Source organism: Medicago sativa, chromosome 2, assembly GCF_051527215.1.
Source record: "Medicago sativa cultivar Bolivia chromosome 2, Bolivia_mono, whole genome shotgun sequence".
NCBI lineage: Eukaryota > Viridiplantae > Streptophyta > Magnoliopsida > Fabales > Fabaceae > Medicago > Medicago sativa.
The window spans coordinates 72,616,170-72,636,343 of NC_140750.1; the positions used below are offsets into that span (position 1 = coordinate 72,616,170).

A 20,174-nucleotide genomic window follows, 5' to 3' on the forward strand; every position below is an offset into this window, starting at 1 on the left:
TAATGAACAAGAATGATTGAAATTAACAAAAGAAACAAAGTTAAGTGTACTAGACAAGAAAAATGGGTTTATTAAAGTATCATTTACAATTCTACAAAATTCCAGGGTAATTTTTTTATTTTTTTAAGATGGGGTGGCCAAGGCTCCCCGTTGCCACCCCTAGTTCCGCCACTAACCAATAATTGTATATTTGATGCAGTAGGAATGATTAGTGAATCCCCTTCAGGATATTATGAGTTCCTTAATGTGTATTGCACAATCACACCAAGTGTAATTCTTAACAGCATTTTACAAATGTATGGTTTCAACAATTCACCCATGCATTAGAGAATTGATGGATGATTTAGAGTAAGAGAATGAGGGAGAATTATATGTTAATGTAACAAAATTCGTGTCCAAATTGATGCCCAAATGTCAAACATTTATAGTGCATTATATGACCACTCACATGAGTTAAAGCACCCATTTGGCAAAGGTTATGATCATATACATCAGATTTTTGACTTGAATCAATGTTATGGTTCATTAAGCACCCATTCGCCAAATGTTATGATCATATACATCAGATTTTTGACTTGAATCAATGTTATGGCTCATTATCTATTAATAAATAATAATGTTCCAATGTATATGAATGATTTTCAAGAAGAGTTACAACTTTTGGTTCTAATGTGATTCCATTATTTTGGAAATCACCAACAATCCCCCACCATTTTCAAAATACTAAATCTCACAAATTCGGAAATTTCATACCTTCAGATAATGGTATCTCACAATTTGAACAATTACTTAGTAAGTTAAGTTTCCACTCATTCCCAAATAGTATGGTAGGCAAGCTTTGAACCAACTATTCATTAGAACAAGTGTGCATAAATTATACATAGAGTCTCGGTACTGTTTAAAGAGAATTGTAAAATGATACATTAAGAAGATCTTGTATCATATATCTCTTTTCATGAGAACTTAAGAGTCAAACCATCGAACTCCGTGAAGCGGCCAAACTTCATTCTCAATTTCTCACATAGGTAGACTATATCGAGAATGCCCCATAAGTATGCATTCCAGCAAATATATGATATATGTCCATTAAGAGAAAAATCTCATCCCACTCTTTTTAAATGTATGGTACAAGAACTTTTAACCTTAGAATGTATCTATTGTCAAGTATTACAATTACTCCAATAGTGTAGTTTCACCAACTCAAGACTTGATGCTACTCAATTATTAGACTTTTGCAAGAGCATGAGCGTTGCCATTAACTTGTTGTCTAGTAACAATCTGAAAGTTAATTATCTTAACCTTCAAGTATGGTACTAAATTAATTCCTTAATGAGCGAGCCATTTTATGGTCTATTTGTTTTAGCTATGCGCCATCACCAACTAAATGTTTACGATTTATCTCAAAAATTATATTTGGTATTCCAACTGAGATAATTCATTTGGTAAATTTTAACAATCACCAAACTTCATCTTCTGCAATTCGAATAGAGCCCTGAGCCAACTAGTTTTTGCCATGATCAGATATCAATCCATATTCCGAATAGAGCCCTGAGCCAACTAGTTTTTGCCATGATCAGATATCAATCCATATTCATCACACAAGTTCCTATTCCCACACAATTTTGGTGTAGAAAAATTGCACCATGCACATTGCACTTCACGTATCCATTTGAGGAGGTGTAAATTTATGATTAAAAGTGGTGAAAAATCATTTGTTGTAGGAGTGCCTAGTTTGCAACCATGTTGTCAAGAATGTAATATTTTAGATGCTCGAGAGATAACTCTATATATTCGTATTAAATATATTGAAAATATATTTTTATAGAACCTTGATTTTGAATGAATAGTTTGCAAAAAAAAATGTAAAAAGAAAGACATTCAAATAATAACTGACACAACTTTATTGATTTATCCGGAACACCAAAATTCTTAGGACATGTCCAGGCCGTTTTATTGTTATTCTCCCAAAGGTTCAGAATTCTCTTCTTTCAAATGCTCCATGGAGTTATAGCAAAAATAATCAAATGGTCTATGTGGAATTGTTTTGTACCTAAAAAAAATGCTATAAGTAGCGAAATGCTATATATCGAACAACCAAAAAATACAAGCGTCGACCTTTCATAACAGTTAACTTATAGTTTGGGCAACAGAACTTCTAAACAATTTTATAAGCACCTAAAATTTACATCTCATAATTCAAGATCGTGACTCTGTAATTTACCTGATTATTACCGGGCATGTTAAATAAACACAATTTTTTTTTTATTTCTATCATAATTGATACTCGGTGATTGTAAAATTTTAAATTTGTTCAATGTTTATTCAATATATTTTTGAATATTTGAAGAAAATATTTCTCATGACGGAGAAACTTGCACCGGCCCCATGTATTTTGTTGATATTAAATTGTTACACATTATTTTATTTTTTCATACGAATATTGTTCCACATTAATGATTTCGCCCTTTATGAGTGTTTGGTTTCACTTTAAATATTTTAGAGCATTCGCAATGGTAGTACATTAATAGGGATTTCTTAAACAAATCACACATGTAGACATCATTTATTTATAATTTTGGCTAAAGTGCAACTTTGGCCCCCTATCTTTCAAAAAGTTGTGATTTTGGCCCCCTAAGTTTGAAAACTACAATTTTGGTCCCCTATGTTTTAGCCCCTTTGCATATTTGGTCCTTTTGGTCAATTTTGACCAAGTCAACGCATACGTGGCATGCCACGTGTGTAATTAATTAATTAAAAAAATAAAAAAATCGAAAAAATCAAATTTTAAATTAAATAAATGAAAAAAATAATAAAAAATTCTGGAAAAATGAAAAATAATAAAAAAAATTTGGAAAAATGAAAAATAATGAAAAAATAAAAAAATTTAAAAAACGAAAAAATATTACAAAAAAACGAAATAAATTCTTGAAAAATAAAAATATTAATAAAAATGATTAAAAACGAAAAAAATTCACTAAAAAATAAAAATATTAATAAAAATGATTAGAAAAACGAAAAAAAATTTCACAAAAGTTCATGGACAATTCCAAGAATCACTTATTCGAAAAAGTAATGTCATGGAAACATTCATTTCCCTAAAGAAGAAATATGTACCAAATTTGTGGCCAAGTTGTATTCTCGTCGATGTTTTTGTGTATACTTTTTTCGTTTCCTTGCGCCTTTAGAATGTCAAATTTTCAACATTAGAAAATTCTATAAAAGATTCTGGAAAAAATTTGAAAAAAAATTTTCGAAAAAAAATTTCGAAAAAAATAATGTCAAATTTTCCAGATTTTTTTAAAAAAAATTCCATATTTTTTCCAAATTTTTTAAAAAATCTGGAAAATTTGACATTATTTTTTCGAATTTTTTCATTATTTTTTAATTTTTTATTATTATTTTTTTCATTTATTTAATTTAAAAATTGATTTTCGGGATTTTTTTTTCATTTATTTAATTTAAAATCTGGAAATTTTTTTATTTTTTCATTATTTTTCATTTTGCCGGAATTTTTTATTTTTTTTTATTATTTTTCATTTTTCCAGAATTTTTTAATATTTTTTTATTTATTTAATTTAAAAATTGATTGTTTCGATTTTTTAATTTTTTAACTAATTAATTACACACGTGGCATGCCACATATGCGTTGACTTGGTCAAAATTGACCAAAAGGACCAAATATGCAAAGGGGCTAAAACATAGGGGACCAAATTTGTAGTTTTCAAACTTAGGGGGCCAAAATCGCAACTTTTTGAAAGATAGGGGGCCAAAGTTGCACTTTAGCCTATAATTTTTTAATGAAAGTACATATTAAGGACTCAATGACTCCAACTGCAATATACTAATATGGACTCCAATTAAAAGTAGTTAAATATGTCTCACTAACTTAAATTGGTCCCACTAACAAGGACTTTAATTTAAAGTACTTAGAATATTCTTTTACAAGTGGGACCAACTATTGCATATTTTATTACTTCTTTTAAACGCGAAACTTGTTACTCCCTCCGTCCCGGAATAACTGATCCATTTTCTAAAAAAAGTGTCCCAAAATAACTGACCCATTTTAATTTTCAATACAACTTTCATCATTCCCAATACAATATAACACTAAATAATACTACTTTTATCATTCCCAATACAATATATTCCACTTTTCTCTTCATTTATACACTTTTCTTAATCTGTGTGAAAAACCAAAGTAGGTCAATTATACCGGGACGGAGGGAGTAGTTGTTTAGGAGAGAGATGATCTTTATATAGTTGCATGTTGCTTAATATGAACTCATTTTTTCTTCCTCCAATGGGGGGTCCTTAACGGGAGTGGTCCTTGTTAAGTAAGGACCCCCCATTTGAGATGCTCTTTAGAAGTGCTTTCTCCGCTGGCAAAAACAATTCTAACTTCATAAAATTATGTTTGGTATTTTTTTTTTTTTGAGAAATCAATTTTGGAGACTAAAAGCAATTATTATACTTTGAAGTTACTATTTAAAGTTTTTTATTTTAGAATTGATTTTAACACACAAATTATCATTTAACTCACTTTTACGTGAATGTATCCAAACACAAATTCTTTTATCTGCAACTCACTTTTAGTCAGAATCAATTCATTCAAAAGCAATTCTTTTCAAAGCAAAACCAAACATTTCGTTACCAAATCCAATTTCCTATTCTAATAAAGGGAAACGATGAATAAAAATTCAAAACATTTTGAAAGAAAAAATAGGATCCAATTTTTAGTTTATAATTCCTAATAATATTCAAAAATATAGTTTTCTTGCCGGTAGCTATTCCGGCAGAGATAATTGTTTAAACTCTAATGTTCTTCTCTGATACGTCTTTTGTTAGAGAGAATATTCTTTTGAATATTAATCTATTTAGTTTTGGCTAGTTAAAAAAAAAAAACCAAAAATATAATATCATCACAACTTTTTAAAACAAAAAACAAAAATGTCACCTATTTAATCCTATTTGACTAAAGTGATTGCAAACAAGATATTCAAATCATGAAAGAAACATATTGAAAACAAATTTTAAGGCACGTTTAGGATAAGGAACCATTAGGTGGATTGTATGGGTTAGAGTAAATGTATTCCATGATTATGTTACATTCTTTTGTTTTTTCTTTTATTTAATCTCCAAAACCACTAGACATAGCCTCTGTTTTGTCCAAACCATGTGTGTTTTTATCTTGCTAGCTCCTGGTATATTGTTCCACTGATCAATCTTGGAATGTCCATATAAATAAGACCAACCATCACTCATTTTTTCATCATCAATCAATCAACAAACTCACTTTCTTAATTACCAAACAACACTATCTACATCTTAGTTTGATATCCAAAAATTAATTGTAACATTATACATCATGAGTAGTGCAACAGCAACAAGCAAAGCCTGGATGGTGGCTGCAAGTGTTGGAGTTGTGGAGGCTTTGAAAGATCAAGCAGGTATCTGTAGGTGGAACTATGCTTTAAGACAAGCTCAACAACACCTTAAAAACCGTGTTAGATCAATTTCTCAAGCAAAGAATTTCTCTTCTTCTTCATTTCTTTCTACCAAATTTAAGGATGAGAAGAAGGCCAAACAAGCAGAGGAGTCCTTGAGGACTGTTATGTATTTAAGCTGCTGGGGTCCCAATTGATTAATTTGTACATAGTGATGTTAGATACTAGATTAATTATGTAAAATTTGTAATATCAAACTGCAATATTACTATTTAATGAGGAAAGTTTCTTCTTCACATATCTATGTTTCTCAGTGCATACCCGATCAGTATTGACTATTGAATTTGGGGATGAGTGTGTGTATTATGATGATTAGATGCTAGTACTGTAAATTCTTTCTTAATAAATAGCCTCTTATCACAACTTGATTTGTTCGTGATAATTTTTTAAGAAAACCTAAATTGTTGGCAGTTAAAAATAATCGCTAATTCGATTTTAATTAATAAGAGAATATGGTTTACCTAGATGCTCATGCTATAAGTGAGATTCATATCTCACGTTTTTTATTTATTATGGATTTTACTTCCTTTGTGTATTTTAGGGACTTATTTCCATTATGATTCAATTGCTGTGTGTGTTTGAATCCTCCATAGTATTATCAAATGAACAAAAGAGGGAAAAATCTTATTGATGAATCAGTTATTACATTGGTATATATACAGTTATAGCATATGCTTGGTAGCTAACTGAACTAAAACAAAGAAGAAGAAAGTGAAGTGTCGAAAATGCCATCTAAGTTTCATTCTTGAGCTGCAAGCTATCTATTGTGATCTTTGTATTTTCTGCATTCTCTTCTAAGTTCAATACATAGCTTCATGCAGTGGTAGGGACAATTAGATTTAGAGAAAACAATCTTAAACAAACAAAAAAAATCACTCGGAATCTAATAGTCTCTGCATTTGTTTCAATGTATTACATTGTAGATCCTAGTCCGGTCTTGTACACCTTATGTTAAACGTAATATACTAAATCTATAACCACTTTAAACTGAATTTTTTCTCAAAAGGACACGGTTTAGATTCTAAGTTGTGTGTTGGATCCAATCTAATAAAGTTGGAATCTGATCTGAGTCATGTATATGTATTGTATTGTAACCTTCATTTAACTATTTAGATTTACTGCATCATTGTTTAAGAATAGCAAATCTGGATTCCACTCAGATAATGTATTTATCTTTGTCATAGAACGGTTAAATCATCAAGCAATTTATGCAGTTTTCTCGACTCACAAGAATAATTAGTAAATCCTAGTCAATAGGAAACTATGAGACCTTATTGGAATTATTTAAAAGAAAATTACTTGTACATTTTATTCCATTTGTGTAAGCATCGTATAATGTTAATTTTTTTGTTCTATTATATTCTCACAACTTATCATCTACACATATTCAGGAGGGTGGGGTGGGATGTGGTTAATAGAGTAATAAGGGAGAGAAGAGCAAGTTCTTAATGATAGTGTTGTCCTTTGATGTTAGAGGGTTGGGGGGAGTGGTGAAGCGGAAGAAAATTAGAGATTTGGTACGTACACAAAGGGTTGATTTTTTTAGCTATCCAAGAGATGAAGATGGTGGCCATTTCGGAGTCTTTATGCTATAATCTTTGGGGTGATGAGGATTGTCAATGGGTCTCCTTCCTTTGGTGGGAAATAGCAGAGGTATTTTATCTATTTGGCGTAAGTTCGAAGCTAAGTTTATTTTTTCTTTTGTGGGTGAAGGGTTGGAGTGTGCGTAGATTGAGGGGTTACTAGGAAGAGGTGTTTTATTATCAACATGTATTCTAAATGTGATTTGGTGGCAAAGAGAAGGTTGTCGGAGAAGCTTGTTTTTCTATGGAACTACTTGGGTGTAGGTGCTTGGTATTTTATCGGTGACTTTAATGCAGCGATTAGTAGGGAAGAAAGAAGGGTGTTAATGGGGTGACGAGTGTGGAGTTGCGATCAAAGATTATCTTATTTAATGAGGTTGTTGAAGATTTGGAGGTGGAAGATGTGAATCTTGTGGGAAGGAAGTTTACTTGGTTTCATCCAAATGGTCTATCTATGAGTAGAATATACAAGGCTTTGGTATCAGAGAAGTGGGGGAAGTATTAGGGTATTTGTTTTCTTTGGGCGCTTCCTCGATATGTGTCCGACCATTGTCCATTGGTGTTGAAGACGGATACTACCGATTGGGGCCCAAAGTCGTTTCGGTTCAACAATCACTGGCTTGAAAACTGGGAGTTTAAGAAGGTGGTGGAGAGAGCTTGGGGGAACCACGATGGGAGTGGGTGGATGAGGTTTGTGTTGAAGTCCAAGTTAAAGGGTTTGAAGGGGGATATTAGAGAGTGGAATAAGGTAGAGTATGGGAATGTGGAGATGAGGTTGGTGAGTTTAAGGGACGATATTGAGGAATTGGATGCTAAGAGTGAGATGGGAATGTTGACTATGCAAGAAGTAGAGGATAGAATGTTGAAGTTTGCGGAGTTGTGGAGATTGTGGAAGAGTAAGGAGTCTATGTTGCTACAAATGTCTAAATCAAAGTGGCTTAAAGAGGGTGATGCAAATTCAAAGTACTTCCATAGGTGCATCAAATCTAGGGCTCTTAGAAATGGGATTAAGACGTTAAATGTGGGCAACAAATGGGTGTATGAAGTAGGAGATTAGAAGGGAGGTGGTGGAATTTTTTATGAATCATGTTTCTACTTCGGCATGGGAGAGACCAAGGTTGGATGGGGTGAAACAAACCTTTGAGTCCAAGGCTTGTCTATTTTACTTATACTATATTAAAAATAGACTAATGATTAATAAAAATAATTTATACGGCGTCAAAATTATAACTAATTTATAAGAGAATTTAATATGTGATTTGAGTTGTTTTTTGTTGTTGTTGTTGTTGTTGTATAAATCGTGTAATTTGGCAAACTAAGACATCTCATGGAAGTTGCGAAAGCTAGAGAATCAAGTACAATGAGAATTTAAAGAGAAAATTTAAAGACAAAACAATTTGGGGAAATTTTGTCTCAAGTCCCAATCTCATATCAAGGATAAAAAAAAATGCATGAAGAATGAAACACATAAGGGATTTTGCATATGATCAATGCGTCTCACACATTGACAGCAAAGCACGAAAGAACTCATTGGTCCATGAGCCTTGCATACACAGAGAAAACAACTTTTGCTATTTTTATGCCACGCGCCCCGCGCATGCTATGTGCAAAAGTTTGCATGTTTAAATCATGCTTCATTCCACCATCATTCATTTAGAAGCATAACGGTTCAGAGGCTAAAAAGTTTGACCAGAGCAACAAAAAAGGGTGTTTCTCGATCCCTTTCCACTTGTTATTATGTATGTCTACTTATCTTTCTATCTTTGGAGATGTATTCACTTACCATGATGTATTCTTTTATGAATACTATTTGAATTATGCTCATTTAATATAGATCATTCTTAATGCTTTTTAGTTCCTTTGATCTTGAATAAAACCTAGTTAATAATCCTTGATTAAGTTTTCAACATTCCAACCGGAATCGAGATATATATTATTTGCTAGGTCAGTTTACCGAGAAATCGGAATTTATCTTGTATAATTATGTGTAACGTTTCCAAACGCTCGTGAGAATATAAGTCCCTACTAATCTTAGAGGAGCAACATTGCACGAAGAGGGCCTATATGGAACCATAACTGTAATATGTCTTACTTTTTTAGGCGTCATAAGCATAGCCCTTAAATAGTAATTAAACTATGAATATGTTTCGTCCAACAAGGACATAGAAAGGATTCAAATAATTATAATCGTCGTCATTACTCTGTTTCCGCCATTACATTTTATTTGCAGAGAATCAATCTTGCAAATCCCCCTCATTTATTATTTTTGTTATAGGTTTAGTTAATTGTAGAGTTGAAAACAACAATAGAGCAGTTTTTTTTGAAGAAGTCAAACAACAATAGAGCAGTTAAATCGAAAAGTAAATATTTTTAGTAGAAAAGTTAAATGTAAAAGTAAATATTTGGGTTAAATATGATTTTGGTCCTTATAAATATTCAAAATTTTGTAAATATGATTTTGGTCCTTATAAATATTCAAAATTTTGTTTTAAATACTCTACAGAATAAAATCACATTTTTTAATTTCTACAACATTTTCCAGTAGCATTTAATAGAAATAAAATTGGCAGAAAATTTTACAGGAAAACAAATGCTGACAATTTTTTTTACAACAATTAAAAGTTTTGATGGAAAATTGTATATGACTAAAAAAATGCAATTTTATTTTATAGAAACTAAAAATAATATTCTGAATATTTATGGGGACATATAGTTTTAGTTTTAAACATTATTGTTATTATTAGTTTAATTAAAGTACCCTCAATCTGCTCAAAAAAAAAGTGTACCCAAAAAAATAAACCCCTAAAAAAATTAAAATACCATCAAAAAATTAGTTTAATAAAGTTTAACTTTTATCACAAAAAGCAAAAAGAAAAGCTCGTTATATTATTATTATTTTTCTCAAAAAAAATATTATTTTTGTTTGACATTTTTTTTGAAAGGAAAGAAAGAAAAACAATTGAGAGGAGGAAAAAAAATTATTATTAGGTTTTTAATATCGCATTTTTTTTTGTGCAAAAAAAAAAACGAAAGCTTCTACCTTGTGATACAATCTGAAGCCTTACCAGTAGGGGTGGACAATCGGTCGGTTAGCATTTTTCATTCACAGAAATATAATAACTAAACACAACAACAAAAAACACAACAAATTATATTCATAGAAACATAATTAGTCAAAAAAAAAAAAAACCAGCACATTTACAAGTTCCAACTCAATGTTATCCAAAATTATAGTATCATTTCCTTGTTCAGCCTCCATCTCTAGTGTTTCCAATAGCCAATGAACCCTAAACAGAAACAAGTAAAAAAAATATTTAATTAGAAACAAATCTTTTATCTTAAGCGTGAAAATAAATATTAAAAAAGTATAAAAATATGAACAAATGAGATTAGAGCATACAAACCTTTTAGAGATCTTAAAAACTAGATTGAGATTCGGATTTATGTAACGAAAAAGAAAAGAAGGTTGAAAATCTTGGTTAACATAGTTGTTTGTGATTTTTGTTTGAAGTTTTTTGTGGAAAATGGAAGAAGATGAACGATTTTGTGATGATCTGTGATTTGTGGGTTTTTTTTATGATGTTTGATTTGAAGGAAAAAAGATTTCTGATGTATGGAAGGAAAGCGGCCGCAGCAGACAGGAATGAGAGAACTAGGGTTTCATGTTCTCACTAACTATATATATATGGGCTGAACTGGACTGGATCTTGGGCTGGATATTAGTGATGTTATTATGGGATGTACTCGGTTCGAAACAGTTTTTCCGTGGGTTGTAATTTACAACCCGTAACTGACCAATAATAGCCACCCCCAAACCATTGCAGCTGAACCGAATTAACCACTTAAACGCCCGACCCGACTCGTTACGTTTCGGCCCACCTAATTCAGCTGGTTTGGGCCGGTTTTAAAAATCATATCCAGCCCTACTTACCACCAATCGTCAAAGCCGTTCGTCACTGCCGTTTCTTCATAACTTCTTTCTTCTCCAAAAACTTTCAGGTAACATTTCATTGGTATGCGAATTTTTGTTTTATTGCTTCTTTAATTTGATTTTAGGGTTTCAGTGATTACTGTGATTTATAGTTTCAAATTTTTAGGGTTTTGTCTTAATTCTTCAATTTTTACATTTTCATATGTTCATATGATCAATTCTATTGTTTCATGGCTTTTTTTTATTTTATTTTTTCAGATTTATATTTTTAGGGTTTAACATTGCTTGTTTAAAGCTACAATTTGTATTGTTTCATTGCTTCTTTAATTTTATTTTTTAGCGTTTTAGGTTTTATATTTTTGGTGTTTAAAATTACTTGTTCAAAGATACAATTTTTATTATTTCATCGCTTATTTAATTTGATTTTTAGGGTTATAGGTTTTATAGCTTCAACTTTTATTATTTCATTGCTTGTTTAATTTGTTTTTTAGGGTTTTTGTTCATACAATGTTCGATAGTGTCTTCTTCGATCGGTACGGTATATATGATCATATTAATTTTAATGTAACATTTTTAATTTATTGCAGTTATTTGTTATCACAATGGCATCCCCGAACTTCCGCGTGCACGATGTTTTCTCAGGTTTTTGTTTGTTTTCTTAAAGCTTTGCAAAATTTTAACGAATTTTTGAATTTTATGCAGGTCAATTCGATTCCATATCAACACGACGATTTGTTATCGTCGTACAAAAACCTGTTATCACAATATATTCTTCCAAATATTCATGAGTATAATGGGGTGAGAAGTCCCCCACTGGAGTTGCATGCAATGGCGTTACGTCTCAATAATCATAATCCTAGGAAAAGCATGATTGCTTAAGCCCATATAGGAGCTGGGAAGACAACGTGTATGGTTCTTGCTTCCCTAAATACCATAGATCCTGCCGTTTATTCTCCTCAGGCTCTTATTATCTGTCCGACTCGAGATTTGGCCATCAAGGTGTGTTTTTAATAGTATATCATTAGTTCTTATTTGACATTGGTTGAATAATTACAACATCATCCGTATATTTACAGTGCTTGGATTGTATTAAAATTCTAACCAATCTTACTAGAGTTACATCATTCTCTACACTGCCAAAGGTTGGACGACTCTGGAGAGTTGGGCACTACTTAGTTTTTAAAAATGGCTACTTAGAGTTACATCATTCTCTACACTACCCAAGTTTTTAAAAATGGCTACTTAGTTTGTTTTGTGTAGTAAACTACTTGAATCATAGTTGAATTTCAGCATGCATCTCGCATTGTAGTTTTTTAGTCATGCTTTAGGTTAAAATGGTATTTGTGCCTATGATCAAAAGCTTGAAAGGGTCATCCATCAATGGCTGAAATTTGCCTCACATGTCCAGTACTTGGGTTTTTAACTGGTGCAAAGATCAGACATCGACTACTTGTTTAGATAAACAACTTATTTGCAGCTTACAACACAAGTGCTTATCATGATAAGACCTTACGTCTAAGCTTACGTAAGTTGTTTATATATTAAAATATAAAATAATGTTAAATTATTTCTTGTATATGCTATAAGTTGTTTGGTAAGCTATCTTGAAGAACTTGTGGAAATAAGCTGTTAAAAACTTATAAAAAATGTCATAAATTGTCTCGTAAAACTTATGTCATTATACAAACTCAAATGATTGCGGTGAATGATGAAAATTTAAGATGAAAAAGTGAAGAAAAAGAGTGTCTCCTTGGATCGGCTTATCTTTGAGCTTATGAAAAATAGCTTATGCAAGTAAATAAGTTTTTTTTGTTAATTCATAAGTTTTCACTAACAAAAATTATATCATAATAAGTTTTTTTTTTCATAAACTACTTCCCCAAGCTATAAATAACATATAAAGACTTGTTAATTTGCATAAGCTATTTTGCATAAGCTCAAAAATAAGTCAATTCAAACGAGCCCATACACAAACACTAATAGATAGGTAGCTAAATAGATAGATAGATCTATTCAATTTGAACAGACTTATAAGTATAAGTATACTTAACGGTTGAATTAAACCTTAGAAAAAAAAAACTATGCAAACTTTACAGAAAAAAATATTGCACATATCAGACAAAGTTTATGGTATAATAATACATACATATAATATAAATATTAAGATTTGCACCAATTATTTTTAATGTTGAGTATCAAAAAGTTAAAAGGTAACCATTTTTTGTACTCAAAATATTCAAATTCAACCATCATCCTTGCTCATATTCTTCAATTTTTGGTTCTAATAATGCAACATTAAATAAATTAAATTCCTAACCAAATTCCCACAAGTCAACTAGCAAACTTTTGAATGAGTATTATTTTAGACTTAGTATCGAACTAAACAACTGATCAACATAAAATCGACCATACATCTGCATTTCAAGATTTGAAAAAGAATATAAGCAAAAGGTTCACTCATGCTACCAAATATTAATCTTTGATCTAAAGCATGAATCAAATATAAAAAAAAAAAAAAACACACACACACACACAAATCAAGAGCAAATCAACTAAAACCCAAAAAATAACTATTGCTCCTCATGTTAGAAAAACATACCAACAGATTCCCAAAAAACAAAAAATCAATGGTTATCTACAACAATGTAAAATAAAATTACAAACAAACAAAAACATACAATGCGATAATTAAAAATATTAAATGCTAAACAAGCAAGACAATAAAACAATCATTTTATTTCAACATGGTCTTGTATCTTTCAAATCATAAAACCCTCTACCCCTTTTTGGGGCTGAAAAATTCTCTGGTCGCTGAAATTGCAAACGAAATTGGCATAGGTGACAACTCTGCCAAACTGCCCAATTCATACTGCAAAGGCCTACTAGGCGCTGGAGCACTCGTCGGAGTCTGCATTGGCAACTCCTTTGCAGACCCAAATGACGCATCCTTAGCGGCTTGCTTTCCATCAAAATGATTTTTCAGAAGGATTTTTACATCCTCAGGTGCTTTCTCACAAGATTTCATTTCTACCTTGATCCCTAATTGATGTTTTTTGGCTCTAGTGATTCCTCTAGTTGGGTGTCTGCAAAAATCACATAAAATTGTTTTTTTACTCTCGTCTTTGTAAGAACTCCATAACCAACCAATATCAGTGGATTCACGATGAATAGGTTTAAAATAACCCTTGACAGTTGGTGTTAGACTTGCAGATGAAGTTGATGCCAATGCAAACAAAACCGAGTAAGAATTAGGCGAACAAAACTAAACCTAAACAGAACAAGAATAAACTATTAAAAATGAAGCAGAACACATAACGCAAAGAGGAAAATCGAAGCAGAACACAGGGGAAAAAAGGATAAAACAAACCTTTACACGTAAATAGAGCAGCAATGACAGAACAAGAAATAGAGATGAAGACTGATGGCAGAGCAAGACAAAGGAACACTCAAAGAGGAAGGAACCGGGCAGCAATGTAGGCTCAAAGAGAAGAAGGAACAAAACTAGATGCAACGGCCACAATTGTGCTCTTAAACACCTAGGTAAGTTCACCCAAAAGATTATGAAAATACTAATATACCCTGAATAAATTAAAACAATTTAAAAAAATTAAATCTTTATGAGAATTTTCTCCCAAAACGACAATAACATGGTTAACAGATTTGTTCGCGGTACTCTCTTAAACAACAATAACATGATTAACCATGTTATTTTCGTTTTAGGAGAAAATTCTCGTAAAGATTTAATTTTTTAAATTGTTTAATTTATTCAGGGTATATTAGTATCTTCATAACCTTTTGGGTGACCTAATTATCTTACCTAGGTGTTTAAGAGCACAATTGTGGCCGCTGCATCTTGTTTTGTTCCTTCTTCTCTTTGAGCCTACATTGCTTCCCGGTTCCTTCCTCTTTGATTGTTCCTTTGTCTTGCTCTGCCATCTCTCTTCATCTTTATTTTGTGTTCTGTCATTGATGCTCTATTTCTTTGTAAAAGTTTGTTTTATCTTTTTTTTCCCTGTGTTCTGCTTCGATTTTCCTCTTTGCGTTCTGTGTTCTGCTTCATTTTTAATAATTTATTCTTGTTATGTTTAGGTTTGGTTCTGTTCGCCCAATTCTTACTTGATTTTGTTTGCAATGGCATCAACTTCATCTGCAAATCTAACACCAACTGCCAAGGGTTTTTTTAAACCTATTCATCGTGAATCCACTGATATTGGTTGGCGATGGAGTTCTTACAAAGACGAGAGTAAAAAAATAATTTTATGTGATTTTTACGGACACCCAACTGGAGGAATCACTAGAGCCAAAAAAAATCAATTAGGGATCAAGGGAGAAGTGAAACCTTATGAGAAAACACCCGAGGATGTAAAAATCCTTCTGAAAAATCATTTTGATGGAAAGCAAGCCGCTAAGGATGCGTCTACTGGGCCTGCAAAGGAGTTGCCAATGCAGACTCCGGCAAGTGCTCCAGCGCCTAGTAGGCCTTTGCAGGATGAATTGGACAATTTGGCAGAGTTGTCACCTATGCCAATTTCGTTTGCAATTTCAGCGACCGGAGAATATTTCAGCCCCAAAAAGGGGTATAGGGTTTTATGACTTGAAAGATACAAGACCATGTTGAAATAAAATGATTGTTTTATTGTTTTGCATGTTTAGCATTTAATATTTTTAATTATCACATTGTATGTTTTTTGTTTGTTTGTAATTTTATTTTACATTTGTTGTAGGTAACCATTGATTTTTTGTTTTTTCAAAATCTGTCGGGATGTTTTTTACATGAGGAGCAATAGTTAATTTTTGGGTTTTAGTTGATTTGCTCTTGATTTGTGGTTTTATTTTGTTTTTATATTTGATTCATGCTTTAGATCAAATATTAATATTTGGTAGCATGAGTGAACCTTTTGCTTATATTCTTTTTCAGATCTTGAATTGCAGATGTATCGTCGGTTTTCTATTGATCAATTGTTTAGTTCGGGACTCAGTCTAAAATAATACTTTCAAAAGTTTGCTAGTTGACTTGTGGGAAATTGGTTAGGAATTTAATTTATTTAATATTGCATTATTAGAACCCAAAATTGAAGAATTTGAGCAAGGATGATGGTTGAATTTGAATATTTAGAAGTGTTATTGATAGGGAGATGTCTGAAAAAGTTTATGATAAATCTTAAGATGAATTCTTTAGTGGAGAATGTTAATAATTATTACATATAACGATAGTTTTAATTTATGATTTAATATGGTCATTCAAGTGCACAATTTTTTTCATATTCATGGAAGATTTTTGTGGTATTCATTTTATTAGATTCATATCTACTGTGATGACATGCTTACTGATTATTCTTTTTAGTGCAACCAAAACGTGCACTATAGAAAATAAATTAAGGAACCTAAAGGGAAGATGTTGTTGATCAACCTTCACTGTTAGAGCGAGTGTTATAGGCAAGCATAAATGTAATAAGGATTTAAAGTTAAAATCTATTTGTATTTCTAACATATATATTATTTAGGGAAATGTTAACGATCGTTTAGAAGACCCTATTATTTATTCTCACATTACAACCATATTATTTAGGGAAATGTTAACGATCGTTAACAGAATTTATGCAAACCGTATATCCAGCGTAAACACGTACAAAAATGATAATTTTATTTTAAACTAAAAGAAACAAAATCAAAAACCTGAAATCACACTTATTTTAATTTTATATGTATCAATGTCACCGTCTCCCGTTTTGGACATTAGTTGTAGCTCAGTTCATTTTTTTTATTAATATCAAATGCTTGTTTACTAGTTTTGCTTTAGAGTTTAATAAGCATATACTATAAGTGTATACTAAAGGAGTAATATCTTAATCAGTTCGGTTCATTTTAGTAACTAAAATTTGATTTCGCTTGGTTTTTTTATATTTTTTTCAACGGTACCAATAATATATATATATATATATATATATATATATATATATATATATATATATATATATATATATATATATATATATATATGAATTAAGGATTAGCAATGAATGAGCATTGGCAAATTGCAAGTTGTGTGGTCCTACGATTACAAATGAAGTCCAAATACAAGTATTGAGATTTTCTTTGATACAACTTCCTATTTCAATTCATGTAACGACAAAATAAATACCCCAAAAAACCAAAACCATGTGCCTTTTTTCCCACCAACAATACATCGCCAACACAGCCTCTTGTTTTCCTCACAAACTTAATGGAATCATCTAGTCTAGTTTAGTAAAAACAAAACTTTAAAGAATCAGATGAGATATTTGATCTCTTTTTCATATAAGGATAAGATTCAAAAATATTTGGAAAATTTTAAATATTTAATTGAGATAGAGGTGATGTATGCATATATCTGAAAACCGTAGTCTAGGAAACCATGACAGCAACTTTCGGCTCCTGGTTTAGTTATATTCTTTGGGCGTCTATAAACTTCTATATATAACAATTTCCTTCACTCTTCTTTTGTTCCACCAAAACACAAGATACCACTTCAAGTAAGCAATTTTCTTTGTCATCTAAAAAGCAAGAAAATGACTTCAAGAATCAATCAATATAAGTCAAGATGAGTTCAACAAGCAAATCGCATGGGTAGCTGCAGGCAGTGTTGCAGTTGTGGAAGCATTGAAAGATCAAGGAATATGCATGCAGATGGAATCATACCCTAAAATCAGTTCAAAATCATGTTAAAAACAATGTCAGATCTTTTTCTCAAGCAAAGATACTTTCATCCTCTTCTTCTGCTATGGTTTCTAATGCTAACAGACAACAAAAAGAGAAAGCAAAGCAATCAGAAGAATCTTTGAGGAAAGTCATGTACTTGAGTTGTTGGGGGTCCTAATTAAGACTTGGCCTGGTGGATACAATGAAGGAACAAGGGTATTGCACATGAATGACTTCCATAGCTCATCATGCCACTATCTCATACTTCTTCTTCAACAATTCCAGAAAAGCTGATGAAGTGGTGAGAAGAAGAGGAAAGCAGAGGAGTCTTTGAGAATCATTTTTGTTCTTGAGCGCATATGGAGTCCAAATTATAAGAACAAAAAATGGAAACAAAATTAGCAAAATTCAACATCACAGAAAAATATGGTGTCACTGATATATCACATGTATTTCTGTATGAAACTTGAGAGCTGAGTGCTCAAAAGTTAAAATAGCACTTCCATTATGTAAATTTGCTACCAACACTCTCTTTTGACCACTCTTTCTATCACTCACTCTTTTATTGGGTGAAATCAATGTATGACCCACCACTTTATGTGGGTTCCATTTTCAAAGTGTAGGTTCCACATTAATTTCACCCAATAAAAGAGTGAGTGCTAGAGAGAGTGTTTAAAAGAGAGTGTTGCTAGCATTTCTCATACAAAGTTACCTGCTTAATTTGTTAATGAAAAAATATTTGTGATCTGAATTTAGTTTCTAAATTTTCTTCCAATTTTGAATTTTAGTGAGAAATGTGAAACTCTTGCATTGAGTACTATGGAAGGCAATTTTTTTTTGTTAATTAGTTTATAAATTCTGAGTGTTGTCAAGAGGGGATCTTGGGAATCATATATTAGTCATAGAGCAAGAACACAAGTAAATTGAAAATTATATTTTAACCAAAAACTTTATGTTATTAAATTTATGGATCATTTCGCTTATACGGTGTTTAATATCCACTTTTATATTTAACGAGACTCACACTCACACTTAATAATATATTAACAAAGAAACATCAAACATATAGGCAATGGATTATCCTAGCATGATCAATCATATTCATATGCTATCTAGAAGCTAGTCCACGAGTGTCCCTTTACAATATTAAGGGACAGTGTTCAAATCCTTGTAAAATTGGTCACTCTAATTATAATAATTTCTTCATACAATTTCCCATTTTTTATTAAAAAAATATGCTACTAAAAGTTCATGCAAACAAAAACAATTGGAAGTGGGATTCAAAGCATTAGAAACTAGAACAAATCATATTCTGACGTTGAATACCAAAATGGAAATAATGGTGGGGTAATTCCATCCGCATATTGACGACAAATATTGGGGAATATTCTTAGTAAGGATGGAATTGTTTGCTGAAGGTTAGATTCATTATGTGGGGTGGTTTGTGTTCAATTTTGAATGTAGATAATTTGAAAGCAAATTGGTTCTTCAACACAATTAAAAAATGACTTGGAAATGGTAAAAATATTCTGTTTTGGAAGGATTCTTGGCTAGGGGAGCAACCACTATGCTTAAGGTTTCCCCATTTCTTTTTGGTATGCAGAGAACAAAGAAGTTAAAGGAGCGGAATCGGGATATTGGCAGGAAAATATTTGGCACTGGAATATGTTTTGGAATAAAATTGACTGTCACACATGCTGCCTCTGTTGAGTTCACTCTGTCAGCCCGAAATTTGATGTGGCTGATTCGTGCGACTGGCTGCCGAATTTCGGGGCTGTTTTTTTTCCCGGTAAAATCATGTTATAAGCTGCTGTACAGCCTGTGTTCTATCACAGAATTTGATGAAGACTTCGCGAAAGCCACTGAACGTTTATGGACCACCACTGTCCCAACAAAAATTAGCTTCTTTTGATGGCTATTGTTTCAAGAGAAACTACCAACTAGAGTAGAATTATGGAAGAGATGTGTCATAAGAAATGTGCACCAACAATGTTGTGTTTGGTGTTTCAATGAAGTTGAATCTGTTAGTCATTTGTTGGCGATCTGTGTTAAGACTTCAGAGGTGTGGACCTTAGTTATTACATGGATGGGTGTTCAATCTCATGGATGGAGTAGTTAAGTAGTGTCAAATTTCATTATTTTCAACAACATATGCAAAGGGAAAAGGAGAAAAAAGGCGTCGCATCTCACATGGTTAACAACGTATGGTGTATTTGGATGGAGAGTAATGATGTTCTCTTTAAAGGCAAAGTTGCAAATGTTTAGGAGGTGGTCGGTCCCATAAAGCACCTATCGTAGTCTTGGTTCATAAGTGGGGAGAGGCCTAATAAAAATTTTGTTTACTCAGATTGGTGGTTGAAACCTATTGTATGACTTCAAAACGTGTAATTTCTTAACTTATTGTAATGGGATTTGATTATCCCTTATACTCGATTTAATATTGCTTGTAAAAAAAAAGATAGCAAAACTTGATTCCAC

General features: G+C 31.7%; 1 protein-coding gene, 2 long non-coding RNA genes and 1 pseudogene across 3 annotated transcripts; 3 read left to right on the forward strand and 1 right to left on the reverse strand.

Annotated features, from left to right (window-relative positions):
* The first annotated feature begins 5,268 nt into the window (after window positions 1-5,268).
* LOC146950449 (uncharacterized) lies at window positions 5,269-5,742 on the forward strand. Its single transcript, XM_085746399.1, has one exon. It carries the CDS (start codon window positions 5,366-5,368, stop codon window positions 5,639-5,641), a length of 276 nt encoding a protein of 91 aa, XP_085602525.1. The 5' UTR covers window positions 5,269-5,365; the 3' UTR covers window positions 5,642-5,742.
* Window positions 5,743-10,155: 4,413 nt separating this feature from the next.
* LOC146950450 (uncharacterized) lies at window positions 10,156-10,925 on the reverse strand. The gene is made up of 2 exons (XR_015027541.1): window positions 10,492-10,925; window positions 10,156-10,374 (listed from the first exon to the last, which is right to left on the reverse strand). It is a non-coding gene; the product is annotated as an uncharacterized LOC146950450 (long non-coding RNA).
* Window positions 10,645-12,747, forward strand: LOC146950451 (uncharacterized). Its single transcript, XR_015027542.1, has 2 exons — window positions 10,645-12,017; window positions 12,095-12,747. It is a non-coding gene; the product is annotated as an uncharacterized LOC146950451 (long non-coding RNA).
* A 4,671-nt stretch (window positions 12,748-17,418) lies between these two features.
* LOC146950452 (uncharacterized) lies at window positions 17,419-18,447 on the forward strand (annotated as a pseudogene).
* The last annotated feature ends 1,727 nt before the right edge of the window (window positions 18,448-20,174 follow it).

Excerpts from the sequence above, each read along its gene's own strand:
- LOC146950449 (XM_085746399.1), top strand. The coding sequence starts at position 5,366 with ATGAGTAGTGCAACAGCAACAAGCAAAGCCTGGATGGTGGCTGCAAGT.